Source organism: Camarhynchus parvulus, chromosome 2, assembly GCF_901933205.1.
Source record: "Camarhynchus parvulus chromosome 2, STF_HiC, whole genome shotgun sequence".
NCBI lineage: Eukaryota > Metazoa > Chordata > Aves > Passeriformes > Thraupidae > Camarhynchus > Camarhynchus parvulus.
Window position 1 is genome coordinate 93931232 of NC_044572.1, and position 17951 is coordinate 93949182.

The following is a 17951-nucleotide window of genomic DNA, read 5'->3' on the forward strand; positions in this document are numbered from 1 at the left end:
ATTAGGTAAGTATAATTTTATATATAGTTAGGAGGAAACTGCAGTGTGTATTGCTCATATTCAGAAACTGGAATGTGAGCTAGGCAGCATAAAGAGTGATACTACAAAACAGAAATAAAGTAATTTTGATAAAATGGATGTATAAATTCCCTTTGTCTTGAAGTTTAAAACTAAAATGTAGCGTGTTCCATTCAGCAAGAATTAATTATCCCTAACCCTATTTTACAGCATTAGGGATAAGATCACTTGATGGACCATATAACAAATGCATGCCATTTAGTAGAATGCCAGAAAATAGCACAGCATTTATTTTTTTTTCCCCACCAATTCACAACCACTGAATATGTGATTTATATGTTTTATTTAAGTTAGAAAATTTAAGAAATTGCTTTGCTGATTTTCTTGATATAGTCTGTCAGTTGATAGTCTCTGTGTGGGAAGTTTCATGTAAATTCTGATGTAGCTTTGATATCTCCAGGAAAAAAGCTGCAAACAATTTGGTTCCTTCAATATAGTTGTGTCTGTGAAGAAGGAAAGAAACACAATGAAGTCTTGTCAGGCTGTCCTGCTCTCAAAATTAGGGACATAGTCCAGTGAAGTTTTATGAGTCTTCAGAGGAATTTGCAATATTGGTAACCCCCAAAAATTACCCAGTGCACAGAAGTGCTGCACATCCTTCAATTTGGTACTCCTCTGGATTTACTTCAGAAAACTTTTTCCAGTTTACATACCCAAATTGGTATTACCTGTAGCCAGCAGCGTTGAGGCTTTAATGAGGAGAGACAAAAATAATTTGAGAGTTACTGAGGATTCTCCTCTCTCCAGAGTTCAGCATGAATTGACTCAGAGCCTGCACAAGTGTTCAGGCAACGCACTGAATAGTGGCTTACCATGGTGCCTCCAACAATAAACACCAGTGACAAGTTTAAGCTATTTTTTGTATAATTATGCTAGTTTTGGTCCCTGGACTATAAATAACTCTTGATAGCTGTTTATACTGAAAACCATCAAAATCCTCACATAACCATGTCTGTGATTGGTGCTCTTCAAAACAGATGCTGTGATGGAAGAGTGCCCATCCACACCATCGTCGTTCAGACCAGAGGCAAATTTCATTGCTAGAGATATGAAGATTGCCAATGCAATGAATTTAAAGACTGAGTAGATACCCAGGGAAATGTGTATAATGGTATGCGTTAGACTGGGAATTTTCCTTTCTTGTTTAGCACAGCATCTAGTGTGCTGGAGATAGTAGGTTTGGGCTGCCCAATGCACAGCAAAGCTTCCCATCTGGGCATGCTCATTCATGGGTACCAAGGGACTTCAGTTCTCCCCCCTTATCTAGTAGCAGAAACTGACAAATGAAATAAACCTGCTTATTTTCTCCTTCTGGGAATGCTCCCCAGCATCAGCCGCTCCAATTGGAAGCATCATCACACTTTTCTGTGTTACAGTCTGGAACATTCTGGCAACAGGAATTGTTGAGCCATCACGGATGAGATCTGGACCTTCTCCAAAAACTGAAATATATTGGAAATATTAATTAATAAATAGGTGTAATCCAGGTGCTTTTTTCTGCTATCATAGATTTAAGGAAAGAGCTGATACTAAGAGCTTCTGAGTGGAAATGGGTTTGGGTGTGTAGCCAATTGATTTAACAAATCAGCTCTGCTCTTTAAACCTCTGATTTCTTATCAATACAAAAATAAGTAAGCGAGGCCTTTTGGCTACTCCTATAAAACATATCAAAATTTAACAAGGTATGGAAGATGCTGATGAGTTGTTCAATCAAAATCAATGAGATTTGCAAGGGTAAGAGGCTGCAGCACTGAATTGGGAAATCTGCTTTGCCTTATTGTTGAACACAATGCCCCTGCACACTTACAGACACACTAAAAATGGGGGGCAAAAAAAAGGAACTTACCTGTTTTTATTGCCCTTCTTGCTGCTTTATATAGTAGATCATTAAAATCAGCAAGCCAAGGCTTTACACCCAAAGGCATGGACACTTTCAGTTTGTTTGGACTGTTCCTTTTGGAAAAGACACCCTCCAAGTGTTCCACCACCTGTAGGGAAAATTCTTTTCAAAAAAGCTTTCATCTTGCAACTCAAGCTTATACCCACATTCCTCCTTCTCTTGGAAAGACATAAGTGCTAAAAACGTTCAGTTTACTACAAGTCTAGGTTTGTGAGGTGCTAAGAGAGATTTAGTCTACACGGTAGTGGCCAAAGAAAAGATTTGTCTCTTACCTGTTTTTTCACAACCGAAAGGTCCATGTTGGGGACCTGACGGATTGAGAATTTGCCAATTACTTTTGCTGGAATGACTGTTTTAATGCCTGGTTCATGGAAAGCTCCTTCAATCCCATGAATAGAGAGAGAGGGGTAACGCCACAGGTGTAGAAGTATTTCTTCCTTTAAAAAAATTCAAATTATAAGGGATTTGGGACCCTTTAAAAATTCAAAAATATAAGGGATATAAACAAGCAACAATTTATATAAACAAGCTTTTTCCATCCTAAAATTTGTATTTGGAGACCTCTGTATTTTAAAGATACTTGATTTTTTTTATTTAAACCCATGCACGCGTATTTTTATTTTTAAAAAATACTACTACTTTCAGTCATAGAATGATTTGGATGGTAATAGTTTTTCTTAAAAAATGAGAAAAATAGAGCATTATTTTAAAAATCTTCAAAGTAAATTTTCATAGTGAAAAGTAGTATCAGAACAACTTCTAATCTGACTGCCTGTTTATCCTGGAACTTGTCACTGGAAAAACCACAAAGCCAGATCCAACCCAGATGATACCAGTGAAGAAATTCTACTAATGAACACTAAAAAGCACAATAGGAAATATTATAATTTTCAGTAACTAAGTTTTCCTGGAGAAGATGCAGAGGGAAAACAAAATATTATGACTATCATTCTAAGGAAAATAGGAGAAATATATAAATTATAAACTGGTCTTCATGCAGAACCTCAGGGTGCTGCTGCTTTCCTTCAGTTTTATGAGACTAGACCTTTATCTACACATAAAATTAACATCAATTCATCCTCATACATGTAAAGCATCAAAACTCAGTGTAGTTACATTATACTTTTGTATTACTGATTCTTACAGTCTAGCTTTAGGTAATTTGAAAGCTATAAAAGCATCCCTGTTAGCAGAACCTATGCCACAATAATTATGTTAGTGATAAAAAAATTAATCAACTCCTTTCTCCCAGCTGCCACTCTTATGCAGAGAAATCTTTCCAAGCCAGCCCTTACCTGCTGGCTTTTTATTTAGGATATAATTTTTAATTGCTGGTAAGGAGAAGCTTGTAGCTTTGGATGCTTTTTATGGCGGGCTTGGCAGGCATCAAAATGTGTATTAAATAAAGACCATCCAAAACATATCTGCCTAAGGCTGCCTCCCATTTTTTCAGACCTGAATACAACTTCTTTCCTACTGTGTAACCTAAATGTAGACATTTTAATGCATGTTTTATTTGGCTGATTAGGCTTAGGGGGAGGGAAGGGGTAGGCAAGGAAAGGAGACTTACACTGTTAGTTTTGCATCATTACTTTTAATTGATTATTCATATTTCAGATCACTTTCCCCAGATGCAGTGCCTTACATTTTCAGCAGACTGATTTTATTTATCTTTTACTTCTCAGTGCTCCTTTATTTTATTTTGAGCTTGCCATTGACTGAAAATATCTTTCAGTTTGGCTTTATATATAAATGCTACAAATAGGTGATTTAAATTCTTTCTGCTGAGTATTCATACAGATTTTATGTTACCTTGGTGCCATAGAGGAATTTTTTCACACCACAGTTATTTCTATGTTCCTCTAGATCAAATTCAATCGACTCATACAACTTCCTTTCCTCCTCTGTCAGGGCAGCAACACTATCATAGATTCCAGGGATCTGAATATGACCTGTGGAATCCACAAGGCTGTCTACAAAATAAGATACAGATATCAGTAAAAGGGGTACAAGTATTTCTTCCCCTTGGCAATCATAACACCTTTTCCCTTCTACCTAGCTCTTTACCAAATTAGAGAGCCTCACAACTGTTTGCATCTGTCAAGTTGCTTCACCAAACTTGATACATTTACATATTTATTAAGAAAATCGTTGAGCTGCTGTTTGTGTGTAGTGTGTGATGTATCAGCCCAGCTTCTGACATGAAAACATCATCCTACTGGGATACAAAGCAGCATTAAAAAGTCAGGTTTTGCTATGTGTGCATGTATTAAAGTTGCCTGCAATCCTTAAATGTTCTTAATTGATGTGTGACTGACATCAGCTTAACATGTCTGAAGTCCTGGCCTTACTGGCCTTACATTTTTCTCCTGAGAAGCCTCAGAAACGAAATGTAAACAATAATTATCTGATTGCTTGGAATGTGGTTTGGAGGTTGCTTACCAAGAAGTGCATCTTTGGTTGGTTCCATGTGAATTGTTTTAACTTAATGACCAATCCCAGTCCAGCTGTGTCAGGACTCTGGTCAGTCACGAGTTTTTATTATTCATTCTTTGCTAGTCTTCTAATGTCTCCTTTCTCTTTCGTTAGTATAGTTTTAGTATATCATTTTCTTTTAATATAATATCATAATATAATAAATCAGCCTTCTAAGAACTTGGAGTCAGATTCTCATGTCTCACCTCGTCCTGGGGACCCTCGCAACAACACAACAATTGGTGACCACATCTGAGGATCTTTCTTCAGTGAGACTTGCCTTACAACAACTACTCATGGCCCTGACCTTCGCTAGGTGATGATGGGCAGCTCTCCCCAGCTGCCCCTGAGCAGTGATGTGTGTTCTTACCCAGCAGCGCTATCAGGTCCAGCAGCGGCTCGTGAATGATGCCCCCAAAAGTTCCAGAGTGAAGGTCCTTGCTGCCACATTCAACCTGCACCAAAGCCACTGGTTACATTTGAACACTCACTACCTTATTCTTCTGTCTGGTGGGTCCAGTTTTTTTGAACAAGATCACAAATGAACAGTAAATTATTTTTTTCCTAATTATTAAATAGAAAACATCATGTCGGGAACAATCTGCTTTGGCAGAGAAGATGGAGCTCTGTTGTCAACCACTAAGAGAGAGAAATTCAGCTGTCTGTAGCACTCACACATTTGAGAGCAAGGGTCCTCCTCCACTCCCTCTTTTGCTTCAGTAAGATTAAAGACATCATACATTAAACATTTGCATATTATTACTGTTTCTAACATTGGAGAATAAATTCTTCAAGTTGTCTACCCTTTTTATTTAATGCAAAATCTTCTTTAAAAAAGGCAAAAAATAATCTTGTTTGATATTAAGAATATATGTCCAATCTTAATTCAAGATTGCAACAAATAAAAATTTATAGGTCTCTTGAATAATAAGTTGTTAGAATAGAGGCATTTGAGTTATTAAATGGGCTCTTTTTCCAGACACATTTTCATACTTGAGTTTATCATAAAATATTTTCCTGCAAAGGACCTGTTTATTCTTCTCAAAACCTCATTACAGCTAACTGTCTACTAGCAGGGAGAGATCATTTTTGATGTTTTAATAGCATCATTTTTCTTAATCTAGACTTAGAAGAATTGAATCAAGGCTGCCAAGGCTCTTTCAGTTTAAAAAAAAAAATCATTCTTTTTCAGACATAAAGGTTAATGCAGATTTTTCTTTAGTTCTCGAGTTCTTTAATCTTCTCTCTGAATTCCTTTTATGCTTCATCAGGAAGCATTTCCAAATGAGAAATTTCTGCTCTTTATTTCACAGTAGCTCACATTGCCTACTAAATATAGCATGTTTGCTACAGTGAACTTTTATCTACTCCTGCCAGTGTTTACAAAAATTCTATGTGGCTTTTAGACCCAGAGATCCAGCCAAACTGAGGCCCTTTAGGCTAATTCATTATACAGAGCAGTATCTGCTGCAAAAGGGCAGAGCAGCAGAAATTGTAGTTTTGGAGGGAGTTGGAGAGGCAGGTGTAGGGATGGTGTCCACAAGAGAGAAATGAGCAGAGACTGGCGGGGTGGCAGGAGAGTAATGGGATAGGGAAGGGATCAAGAGAAGAAATGATTGAAGAGAAGTTATTGGAAGTAAATAAGGCTAATGGAACTGAAATGAGGAGAGGAATCTGCAGAAGCCAAAAGGGATGCAGAAGAAAGCTCTGTACTTGTAAATATTAAGCTTTCCTTCAGTCTTTCTCTGCATGCAGATGTAAGTACAGCTACATCATCCCTGTCAGAGGCTCAGCTGGAGTGAGCCTGTGTCCTTTACCTCCACAAAGAAGCAGGCATTGCCCCGACTCCCATAGGTAAGGGCAGGCTTCTTGTTGCTGAGCCACAGGTTGTCTGAAATTACAATATAGTCAACATCAGAGAAGAAGCTCTCGTTTTCTTCCTCAAGTACCTTCTCTAGCCCCAAGGATCCTGCTTCTTCCATGCCTTCAATTACAAATTTGAAGTTCACTGGCATAGCCTACATAAAAATTAGAAAAGTCTGAGTAAAAAACAAGCATGTTTTGGTTTTTTTTTTAAAAAGCTTTAAAATTAGGAGCAGACTGGTTTGTTATGCAAATTGTGTTAGGATAAGAAAGATGTTGGATGAGTACATAGGATATATAACTTGCTACATTAAAAAAGCCAGTGACAGACACATATAGGCTCCCAGAAAAACTTGTTCTTTTCCTCATGTTTTTATCTACTATTCATTTTCAGAGGACAATAAGTGATGTCTTTTTTTCTTCTTTGCATTTTCAGAAAACTTGCTGGAATGTCTCATTAAACAGGCTTTCTGTCAGAGCTGTTCAATATTCAAATTGCTTTGGAAATTATAACTGTCTAATAGCAATTACATTTTCACAGAAAATTTCCTGCCCCTTACATTTCCACTGTTACTGCCCATGTGGGAGCCACTGGCTGTGGTTTTCCCAATGTTGTCTATCACCAGACTTGCATGGTGATAAAAACATTGTCAGTGACTCTACTATAATTGTCTTTTAACACTCGTAAATTTGCAAGCCTGCTGGTTGATAACGATGCATTTCCAAGAGTAATTAGGAGAACTTTTATTATGGAATAGTGGGAGTTGAAAATGCTGACACATCCCATAGGGGGCATAAATTTCAACTTAGTTTCCTGTTGCAATTCATTTTCTCATTAGAGGTTTTAAGATGTTTTCTCTTTTGATTCGCTGCTCAGATTAAAGGCAAGAACAAATATGTAAAATTAAATCAACTTGTGTCATGGATGGGTTCACTGATGGATCATCAGCTGGCCACAGAAATTTTAGAAACAAACTGTTATGAATATTGTTTGATGGACTGTGCGGTTTTCTAGAGAAAGGCTTCAAATGACAAAAATTCCTTTTTGCTTGTTTGTTAAAATGTCAAGATAGCTATTAGTGATTTGAAAAAACTAGAAAGATGTCAAACCCATAACCATATCCACTTAAAACAACTACTCTTTAGGCAAATAATGTGTGTTTTCTAGGGCTTCAGACCAAGGTCTGAATTCAGTACTATAGATGCAAGAAAAACATGTTTTCCAGAAGGTTGTAAGGGGACTTTAAAAAAATCAAGACTTAATGCTCAGTTTGTGCCATAATGTCATACAAGAGACAGATAACTGTTTCTCATTACACTAACAGAATGTGTCGTTCAAATTCAGCTTAAAGGATGGTAGTTAACCCAGTTACAAGCCTAAAATATATTTTTGGTTTACCTTGACCTTGGGGGTAAGAGTACTCCAAAATTATTAAATTGTTTGTAGATGGCTGTGTCGGCCATTGTAGTAATTTAGGGGCAAATGTCTGACCTCAGAAATCTGTCAGATTCTGAGTGATTGTGTTTGTATTTGGTGAATGCACCCATTAAAAATATTTGCTTTGATAAATCTGGTCCGTTGGTGACATAACAGCCCATTCTGGATGAACATTTTTAGATGCTTATTCCCCTCACACAGGCACATAAATTGAAGGCATCTTGTAGGCAGACAAAACCAAAGATCAGCAGAATGTATCAGCAGAGATGAGTCTTCATCAGCATTCCGTAATGTCTGTTATTTTACCATTTTAAAAGCTCTCAAGAGAACTGAACAATTATCAGAGCTGTGTAATGTATATAATACATATTGAATGTATGTAATACATATTGAATGCTTCCCCGTGTGTTTTCCTCTGCAGGGCAATGGCAGCAACAGTGTATTTACATTGCACACAGACTGTTCAAAACAGGAATGCTCAAAGACAAACTCTTACTGGAGTAGGACCAGTGCCCTAAGTGTTGCATCAGAAACAGTTAATATTTCAAATTGTATATAGTCTGTTGGGACAGAGAAGTATCATCTTACTCAGGAATGTAAATACATCCCTCCAGAGATATAATAAAAAATAACAACATATAATACTAAAAATTAGCAATAATAATAAAAAAGTCACCATTGATACCTACTAATTTCAAGACACTAAATGTTTCCACTGCATTTATCCAAGCTAGGACTGGTCCCTTATTGTCTGTTGCTCCACGACCATAGAGGTTTCCTTAAAAGGAAAAGAGGAAAGTTGTTAAGCAATCTTTGACTTTTCCCTCATCACTTCAGTGTAATTGGCAAATTCTAGTTCCCACAGAAGTTTTAGTGATGGAGAGAAGAAGTGCCAAAAGTGTCAGGATATCACTGACTCATTTTAAATAAAGTGATGAGTGTTTGGGTGCTTCCCAAAGGACTGGTACACTTTTTTTCCCCCCTTTCCTATGCATTATGTTGTGGTTTCTGCTACATGCCAGTTTTTGAGCTTCAATTTACTTCTCAGGAACTGTTTGTTCATACCAGATATGCCTGGAGGGTTTGCACAATATGCAGCTTCTGGACACATCATTCAGGCCAGCTAACAAGCAGCAAAAACCCTACAGATAAATGCCATGGCAGAAGTATCAAGCCACGAATGCAAGTATTTAATTTCTTTTTTAGCTGCACATCATGTACAGTTATCACTATATACATGAAACTGAAATCTGTGTATCTGTACTTCTGTAGCAGTCCCCACTGGATATACACTGGAATAAGACAGAAGAATTATGCCAGTAAGGCTGTTGGGAATTGATCCCGGATAATGAGAAAGGGCAATTCAGGGGTTATAGCCTGGGAATCAGGATTTCTGAGGTCTTACTTATCTGCTGACCCTCTATCCATTAGTTTTGTTCCTTCAGTCAGCTAGCTGTGCTGGAAGGATAATTACATTAAAGGGTCGTCACGTTCTTCTACCACAAATGCTAATATTTCCACACCAAGTATTGGGCAGTCACTGATGGATCTCACTAGTCACAGAACAACCATCAAAGCTGAAAGCTGCTGGACATGTCCCAAAGATTTCCACAGAAATCCTCATGCTTTGGTTAAATAGACAGGAACCGTTCTCCCACGCAGAACCTCAGTTGTGTATTCCAACAATCATACAAAACTTATGAGAAGATGCACACCATCAATTTCAGTCAGTGTGTAGGGGTCAGTGTCCCAGCCATCCTCCTTCTTGGCAGGCTGCACATCCACATGACCATAGAAACATACAGTGGGGTTTTGTGGATCCTTCCCCAGTTCTCCAAGAAGCACAGGAGGCAGTGGGACGACTTGGCCATCAGGCAGCTGTGGAGAAAGGTTAGGAAAAGGCAACTAAGGAAAACCAAGCCTTCTAAAACTTACAAATGTACAAAAACAACTGGAATTCTCAGTATTGAAAATACTTCTACACTCAATTGACTTTGATTTGATTAGGTGCACAAATCTGACTGACTCCAGTTCTAACCTATTCAGAGGAATAGGATCTTTCTCCTCAACTGTCTATTTCCTGCTGGGCTTTGTAAAATCTTCAAACACTTTGTTGTCATAAATGCCCTCCTCACTAAGCTCTCACTTCCCAGCACCAGAGAAGACAGAGGTAACCTTGTGCTATGGAGTCTATTGGGACCCTGAAATAGTCAAAAGCCACACAAATTAATTTGGGGTTTGATTTCACCACAGACAGAGGGCAGGAGGCCTGTAAGTTCAAACATAGAATCTGAAAAAAACTGTTGCTGGCAGGAGGCAGCAGCTATGTCAGACTGTCTTAAAAACGGGTTAAGGCTAAACCTCTAATGTGGCTCTATGCAGAACAGAGCTCCACACAGCCCAATTGCAGTCTCTGCAACTATCAAATGATACAAACTGAATATTAAAGTGTTCCCGTACTTCAGAGTCCTTGTGCTAAGAATCAGAATCCTCACCAAAAGCATCAGAGAAAAGAAAAGACAATCACTATTATTGAACTTTTGAATTGCTGTTAGATTAGGAATGTAAGAGCCCAGGACAGGAAAAAACCCATGACTACAGTAAGGTAAGTTAATTAGAGACTCATGTTTCTCAGAGATGATTTCTTCCCTATTGCTTTCCAACAATGAAAGGAAATAGTTTGGATCATTTGTCAGAAGCTCTGAAAACTAAAGATGATGGTCTAGGTAGCTAACCCCTAGATGTCCTGTCTGACATTTTCCTTGTAAAAACAACCTCCCTCATCAAGTAAGTTCAGTGACAAATGATGCATTAGTTCTCATGCTTCATTATAGACAAAAGTTTAAAAACAAACCCCAGTAAAAAACTCAGTCCTTTTACTTCAATTAAAAGCATCAAACTCCCTCCTATGCACAGAACATCAATTTGCATTTGGATTGTCTGTGTGGTTCCCAGTATGCTCTCAGTTCTCAGACCTGATTTCAGCAGGTATCATGTAGGTACAGGACTATTGATAAATTTGTATCTAGCTTTCAAAAAACAACAATATGTCATAACATACATGTACATAGCACTGAATGCAATAGGTAGACCCATGGGTAGATATGATGTTTTAAGGCCAAGAATAAGATAAGCACCTGATGTGACCCCAAGTTTACTAAATTAACAGTGGCTCCCAGTGTTGCAAGTCTGTCTGCTGCCAATGTCATCATTTGCATTACTTCTTTCCTCAAGTGTGGTTGAATAGAATCACTTTCCACAGCCACCCATTCCTTCAGATCCTGCACAGGAAGAAAAGTGCAATTAGGTGATCCAGAATGTTGTTGTCCTCAGCCCTTGTATCAGAAATCCCATACTGGAAGATTATTTCCTTTCTGTCGCAGAATCATCACAGCATTATCACGGATGCTCTAAGGCTTGAGCATAGAGAAGAGTCCCTTAGATGTCTCCAAAGGGCTGAGATTCCTGATTTTCTAAACAGGGAGGGTGCTCACATTTAGGCATTCACATTGTCAACCCTGGATCTAAAATCCAGTGGAAGAGGAGGTAGACTAGATGCTGACTAGTTTGCATTATACAAATTGCATTATATACAACTTACCTTGGTGGTTCTCATGAGGATTCAGAAGTGCTCATAGATTCAAAGCATAACTGATACTGACTGGATTAACTATGTTTCTGTCTTTTCACAGAGCGTTGGCAAACATGAAAGCACAAGGCAGCATGAGACCAAGACTCCTCTCCTTCTAAAGAGCAAACCTATAAAAATCAGTTCTGAAGCAGACAGGGTGAGCATCCTATCTGGCTTGCATGCCCCATGCAGGTGCATTTTGGCTCTCTGAACACACTCAAAGGATGCCCACAACCATCCCTTTTGCTGAAGTCCATGCAAGTCCCTCCTTCACCCCAGCGGTTCCCAGCAGCCTGCTCTCTTCCAGCCTTGTTGTGTGAAGTGCATGTTGCACTCTTGATGCCAGACCTGGAACCCTGCTCATTACCTTTGTGACAGGCACTTCTCCTTCTCCTGTCAGAGGAGCCCATGCCTCTGGTGCACCAGCTCTGTGCTCATTATTTCACTGCAATATAGCTCCTACCTTGATGAAATCACTTTGATGTGCATCAATGTACTGGAAGATCTCCATCTCCAATGCTGAAGAGGATGAGGAGGACATTACTGCCTTAGAGAGCAGCACAGAGCTGAAGTGGATGCTATCTGAAAGTTAAGGATAAAAGTCAACATTGCAGACATCCTGCAATATACATGTATTTTCAGCACTAAAAAGCAGAGACATTTACAAAGTTCTGAGCTTATTTAAGTCTTGTTCAATCTCCTCAATCCAGGACAAAGTATACTCATTTTATCACATAAAGATTTCCATTGATTCACAGTCAAGATGCTGAAAGAAAAATTGAAAAAATGACCAAAGAGTGAACATCTTTAGTGTCAGCATTATAAATAACATAGGGGTAACATTTTCTACAGAAACATTCGTTGCATCAGTTTTTCAGTACACAAGCGTCAAATTGTATGTTCTGGGAAGATAACCCTAGGGCAAGACTTGCAGACACCAACAGCCCAGGGCACTCATCTTTCTTTTTCTTCATTTCCAGAATCATATAATATCCTGAAATGGAAGGCATCCACACAGATCTTTGAGTCCAGTACCTGGCCCTACACACACAATTCCAAGAATCTCACCATGTGCCTGAGAGCGTTGTCCAAACACTCCTCAAACTCTGTCATCTTTGTGCTGTGACCACTTCCTTGGGGAGCCTGCACCAGTGCCCAGCCAGTCTCTGGGTGAAGAACCTTTTCCTGATATCCTGCCTAAACCTCCCCTGACTCAACCTCAGGCCATTCCTTTGGGTCCTGTCCTTTGTCACCACAGAGAAGAGATCAATTCCCGGCCCTCCTCTTCCGCTCACAAGGAAGTTGTGACAGCAATGAGGTCTGTCCTCAATCTCCTCCAGGCTGAACAGAGCAAGTGACCTCAGGTGCTCCTCCCATGGCTTCCCCTCAAGGCCCTTCGCCATCTTCACAGTCTCCTTTGGACACTCTCTAACAGTTTAATATCGTTTTTATATTGTGGTACCCAAAACTGCACACAGCACTTGAGGTGAGGCCACTCCAGTGCAAAACAGAGCAGGACAATCCCCTCCCTTGCCCAGATGGTGATGCTGCACCCCAGGACATGATTTTCCCCCCAGACTGCCGGAAGAAGAGAGAAAAATTGATTCACTGACACACTTTCCATATTTTACACGAGTAAGGGAAAACAAGCCTGACACTGGAGAGTATTAGAAAACAAATAGCTTTTGTGGTTGATTAAGAACAGTGACAATACTGAAATACTTGATAAGTGCAGAATTCATTTAGTACCTGCAAATCTCTCTGCCATCTTTTTTTTTTCTTTTGACAAGATAAGGTTTTAAAGTGTGTTTTTCTTATTCCTCCAGTTTTCCTTTCCTGTTTGCTTGAAGTTGTTGCTGTAGTGTCTTGAATTGGTTCTAGCAGAGTAATCCTTGGATGGCTAAATACTTTTGGCTGGGCTAAATTCAGAGCAGCTGCTGTATCAGGCTGTGATAGGATGGACTCCAAGGACAAAACCCAATGCTTTTCTGAAGATATCCCATACTAGTAACAAAAGGTATAGTTGCAGATCCATCCACAACTCCTTAACTTTGATGCATTGCTAAGGTGATGGGCTGTGGTAATATTAATAATTTCAATTCTGTTTCTCTGACAGAGAAGGAAGACTGAAAACCCAAGCATGATGAACAAGGTGAGGGAAACATTGTTCACTTAGACTGGAGAGCCTGGCTGCATGAAGGATGGGTCCCATTTTCCAACCTTCCCACAGAAGCAAGGTTGCAAGGTTTGAGAAGGCCTCTGGCAGTATATTTAGTTCCCAGCGTGCAGTTCCTGACATCTCTTAACACTGGAAACACTGGTATTGAAACAGACCAAATGCTGATTTTGCAGGAGAGTAAATCTGCAAAGCACTGTTTTGGAGAAGACTAGTTAACCAAGCCAAGAAAATCCAAATTTGGACGTGGTTTTTAGGATGGAGAGATTAAATTTAGCCATATTATTTAAATATAGAAGTATTTTTAAGATACTAAACCCCAGCCTTAAATGATGGGCAAAGTACCATTTTCTACTCACATTTTTTTCTCCATAAAACAGTAAACCCTATCTCCAAAATCTGTATCTAATCAACAATCCCCTTCAAATATTTTCATCACCAGTCACTGCAGCAGCAATTTGTCCTAAAGCAAAAGTGATGATTACAGGAATTTTTAAAGCAAGCATGGAAAAAATCTGGACACTTTAGATGAGATAAAGCAGCTTCTGGGATTTATTAACAAAGACATGGTAGAGAATGAGGTTTTGATAATTTAGGTTACAGTCACCTTTGGATTGAGCTTCTTCAGGTAAGGCTTAAGTACAGGAATTCTGCAACAAGCACCCTAAACTTAAAACCCCCAGTCTGGATATTTCTTCCAGCCTTGGACTGTGCAAGTGGCTGCAAATATTTGTCAACCAAAGCCCATTTTTTCAGGGAGCAATAGGAAGGCAGAGTGCGGACCACAGGCATGGTTAGGGGGACTTCCCAGGCTACACAGGGCAGAGGAGAGAAGACCATGAGCCCCAGACTGGGGTGGTGGTAACAGGACCCTGGCAAACCCAGAGTTTCCTGGCACAGACAAGACACTGGCTCTTGCTGGGCTGGTACCTGGGTAGATACAGGAGGGCATCTGAGCCAAGACACTGGAGGTCATGTTCAAAAGGGGCTCAAGGTCCTTGGAGATGATCAGCATTAGGTAAAAGCTGAGCACAGAGCCCATTTATGTTATTTTATTCTCTTTTTGTCACTGTGCACTTTTGGGGGACCAGGCAATGGCTCTGCCTGTGCCTTGTTGCTCAGTCTCACTTCAGCCAGCACTGTGTCCCCAGTGAGCAAAGTTTACCTTCAGGCTGGTGCTTTTGACTGAAAAAGTGTATTCCACCAGGGAGCTGGGCACCACATGAGCTGAAGAAGAGGATGGGACCATGATGGGTGCATTTGTGAGGGGCTCTGGGAAAGTGCAAGGCACTGCACCCCCAGAAGAAAGTGATAGGAATAGGAAAGGTACAGGGAGAATTCATCTGAAGGTGGGATGAAACCTGGTTTTGCTGGTCAAGAGATCCCAGGATTTTAATCAGCTGTTCATCTAGAGAGACATCAGGGCCATTATCTTTCTTTACCACAAAGCTGGCTGGATACCTCAGTTTCACACGTATTTCACTCATTTTTCTACCTTGTAACTTCCAAACCTCAGTTTGGGAAACATTTACAACAGAGGCCACTGAATGCACCCTCATTTAACCTTACTGTAGAAAACTAGACAGGCTTCTCAGGTTCATTTATGTAAAAAAATAGATATTTTGGTTATGCCACGCTTGAACGAGGAAGATCATAGCAGAGGTCAGAACCTGTCTGCTAGAGGCACCAAGGTCATGCAATGGATTTAAGTATCAGTGTCTCCATCATATCATGATTTCCCCTCCCTCTAGTCAAATCTTTTATGCTGCTGTATTCTATGCATTTTCACTCTAAAAATAATTAGTATATTTATATATATAAGTCACCTTATGGTCCCTTGAATAAATACATGACTTGAATAAATACATACCTGTTAATGTCAGAAGCACAAAAGGGCTGCTTGCTTTTACAGAGGATGTGTGCTGTGGTGCTGGTATCTTTCTCTTTTTGTCTCAGTTACGTGCAAATGACCTGGAAAGAGGCAGACAAGAGACGTAGGTCTTTGTCATGTTTCATTAGCATTTAACTGTTTAAGAAAATGAAACAAGGAAACTAAAATGCTGTGAAGGAAAAAAACTCCAAACAACCAAGCAAAATATCCTAGGGAAATTTGGAATTATTCTGTGATATTTTCAAAAGAGACCAAACTTAAAGAAAAGACCATAGATTATCACAAAAATACTCTAATTAAAGTAAGGAACAGTGGCAAACTTCGGAAAATTATTGTGAGGGGATACCAAGTAGCAGAGTGCACAAAATATTAATAATTCAAACAAGAAATTAGGTAACAGATATGTTTTGCTGTAGTTGAAGGAGGGGGGAGGGAGGAAGGGAAGTAGCTGGAGGAACTTCATGTTAATGCACTACTAATACACAAAGTGCTGCTCAGGAGCATTTAGATGGCAGCTGGAACAGCTGCTGTCAAAAAGGGAGTCGGTTTAATAAAGCTGTAGAAAGATTTCAGGCAAGGCTGAAATATCTCAGCGTCATGAGGAGGGGAAAAATTATTTGAAAGAATTATAAATTCGGGGAAAGATATCAAACAAAGACTTCGGTGTTCAATGTCAAGTGTATTTTATTTGATGTCATTTAAAGGAGCAGTTGCTGCTCTATAGAAAAATGTAGTATGCCTATTTTTAGAAATAATGCATGGCAGTCAGTTGTGCTCTCTTCTTTTGTTCCTTAGCAGTAAGAACATTTTTTGTGTCACTTCCTCCCATGTTGTTAAGCACTGTTAAAGGAACACTTAGTGTTTTTCTGTGGTGACTTAACAAGAAATCCAAGTTGATTCTTTAACTAGGATAACTCTTTGATGAAATATCAACTAAACTTACAAAGATTTGAGAAGTAGGTCCTGAACATGCTCTGAAGGCCTCCTTGTCTCTCCTGAAGCATGTGTTTCATGCACTTCCCACCCTACAACACAGCGTTCCAGGTGGGTGCAGGAGGAGGGTGCCAATGAAAACTGAACACTGGGTTGCAAACACCCCAGAGAAAAACAGTCAGGACTGATCTGGCTTGCAAATAACAAAGTACATTTGACATGAAAGGAGATAAAGATGTTTATGGCAGTAGGAACTAATTTACCAAATCACTGGTGGACTCCATTGAAAGGAACATTCCCCCTAAGCAATCATCATCAAGGCAGGTAACTGAGATAATAGGTTTATGTTTTAACTTCCTTTAACAAGACTCGTTGATAAGTGGCATACCTTTGGTAGCAGCAGGCAATCAAGCCACAGTCACCTCTCCAGCTGAGTGAGACCCTTGAGGAGGAGGAGGATGACAGCTCTTCCTGTGGCAGTTCTCCAGCCCAGCCCTGACCATGTGCAGCCACAGAGGACCAGGAGCTACCAAGATCCAGACACCTGCAGGGGAATGAATGCCAGCTCACAGTGCCTGACTGCATTTGAAGATTACTAAAGAAGTATCATCCAAATCAATAGACTGTGTGACAGCAATGAGTATATCTGGTGGGAGGCACCAGCAAGGTCTGCACTTGCTGGCAGGTGACGCTGCAACACCCAGTGCTATTTCCAGCAGTCAGCTCTTAAAGTGTTGCAATATTGATTGCCTGGATGGTGTTTTGGAGAACAGCAATGACCAGCCCTGCCTATGCCCAAGCCAACCCTTTAGTGAAAAAAGTGAGACCCTGTTTATCACTTCTGTTTTGCTGTAATGCAGATGATATTTTAAAATAACATCCTTATCTCTAAGTGCTCTTTGCAGCTGCCTTTGTTGCTGATGATGGGAGCCTGAACTGGAAAGGTCTCCTCTTTCACCAGCAGAACAGGGGCATTTTATCTCAGTTTTACTGATAAGTTCTGCAGTTAATGAAGAGATAGTTTTAAGTTAAAGATTCATTTTGGGTTTAGATGCTCACTTCTGCCTCTCTATGATACAGTAACCAAATCATGATAGCCAAATCAGTAACACATCAAGTCATGAGAAATTTTCCCATCTCCTTTTTCCTCCTGGAATTCCAGTATCCCAACAGGAATCCCAGTGCCAGATGCCACTTTAACATTGCTGATAAGTGTTTCTGCTTTACTGTAGTATATTGAAGGACAGAGAAAAGAAGTGGATTATGTTTTGTCTTGAAAAGTGGGAAAAAAGGGATACATTTCTGTTAAGGCAAAGCCCTTCTCCCAGGAAGTAGTATTGCCTTTTGTGCCCAGTCAGGATGAGTAATTCACTATTTACCTAAGTAAATTTTCTGCTGATGGGTTTGCAATCGGATAAATGTGGGTATAAAAATATTCTTCCTGGAAAGACAGCTCGGCTGGCTCTTGCTCTTTTCACGGCAAAAAGGTTTGTAGGAAAGAACTGTGGGATATGCAGTATTTGTTCTTAGATGTGGATAGCCTCACCATCTTCTTGCTGCCACATC

At 39.6% G+C, this 17951-nt stretch overlaps 1 protein-coding gene across 1 annotated transcript; it reads right to left on the reverse strand.

The window, feature by feature from the left end:
- Positions 1 to 353: 353 nt before the first annotated feature.
- CNDP1 (carnosine dipeptidase 1) lies at positions 354 to 16911 on the reverse strand. Its single transcript, XM_030971810.1, has 13 exons — positions 16774 to 16911; positions 15432 to 15532; positions 11849 to 11967; positions 10892 to 11035; positions 9470 to 9632; positions 8444 to 8532; positions 6271 to 6471; positions 4824 to 4908; positions 3791 to 3951; positions 2251 to 2415; positions 1925 to 2066; positions 1373 to 1520; positions 354 to 521 (listed from the first exon to the last, which is right to left on the reverse strand). Exons 3-13 carry the CDS (start codon positions 11924 to 11926, stop codon positions 416 to 418), a joined length of 1482 nt encoding a protein of 493 aa, XP_030827670.1. The 5' UTR covers positions 11927 to 11967; positions 15432 to 15532; positions 16774 to 16911; the 3' UTR covers positions 354 to 415.
- Positions 16912 to 17951: the final 1040 nt, after the last annotated feature.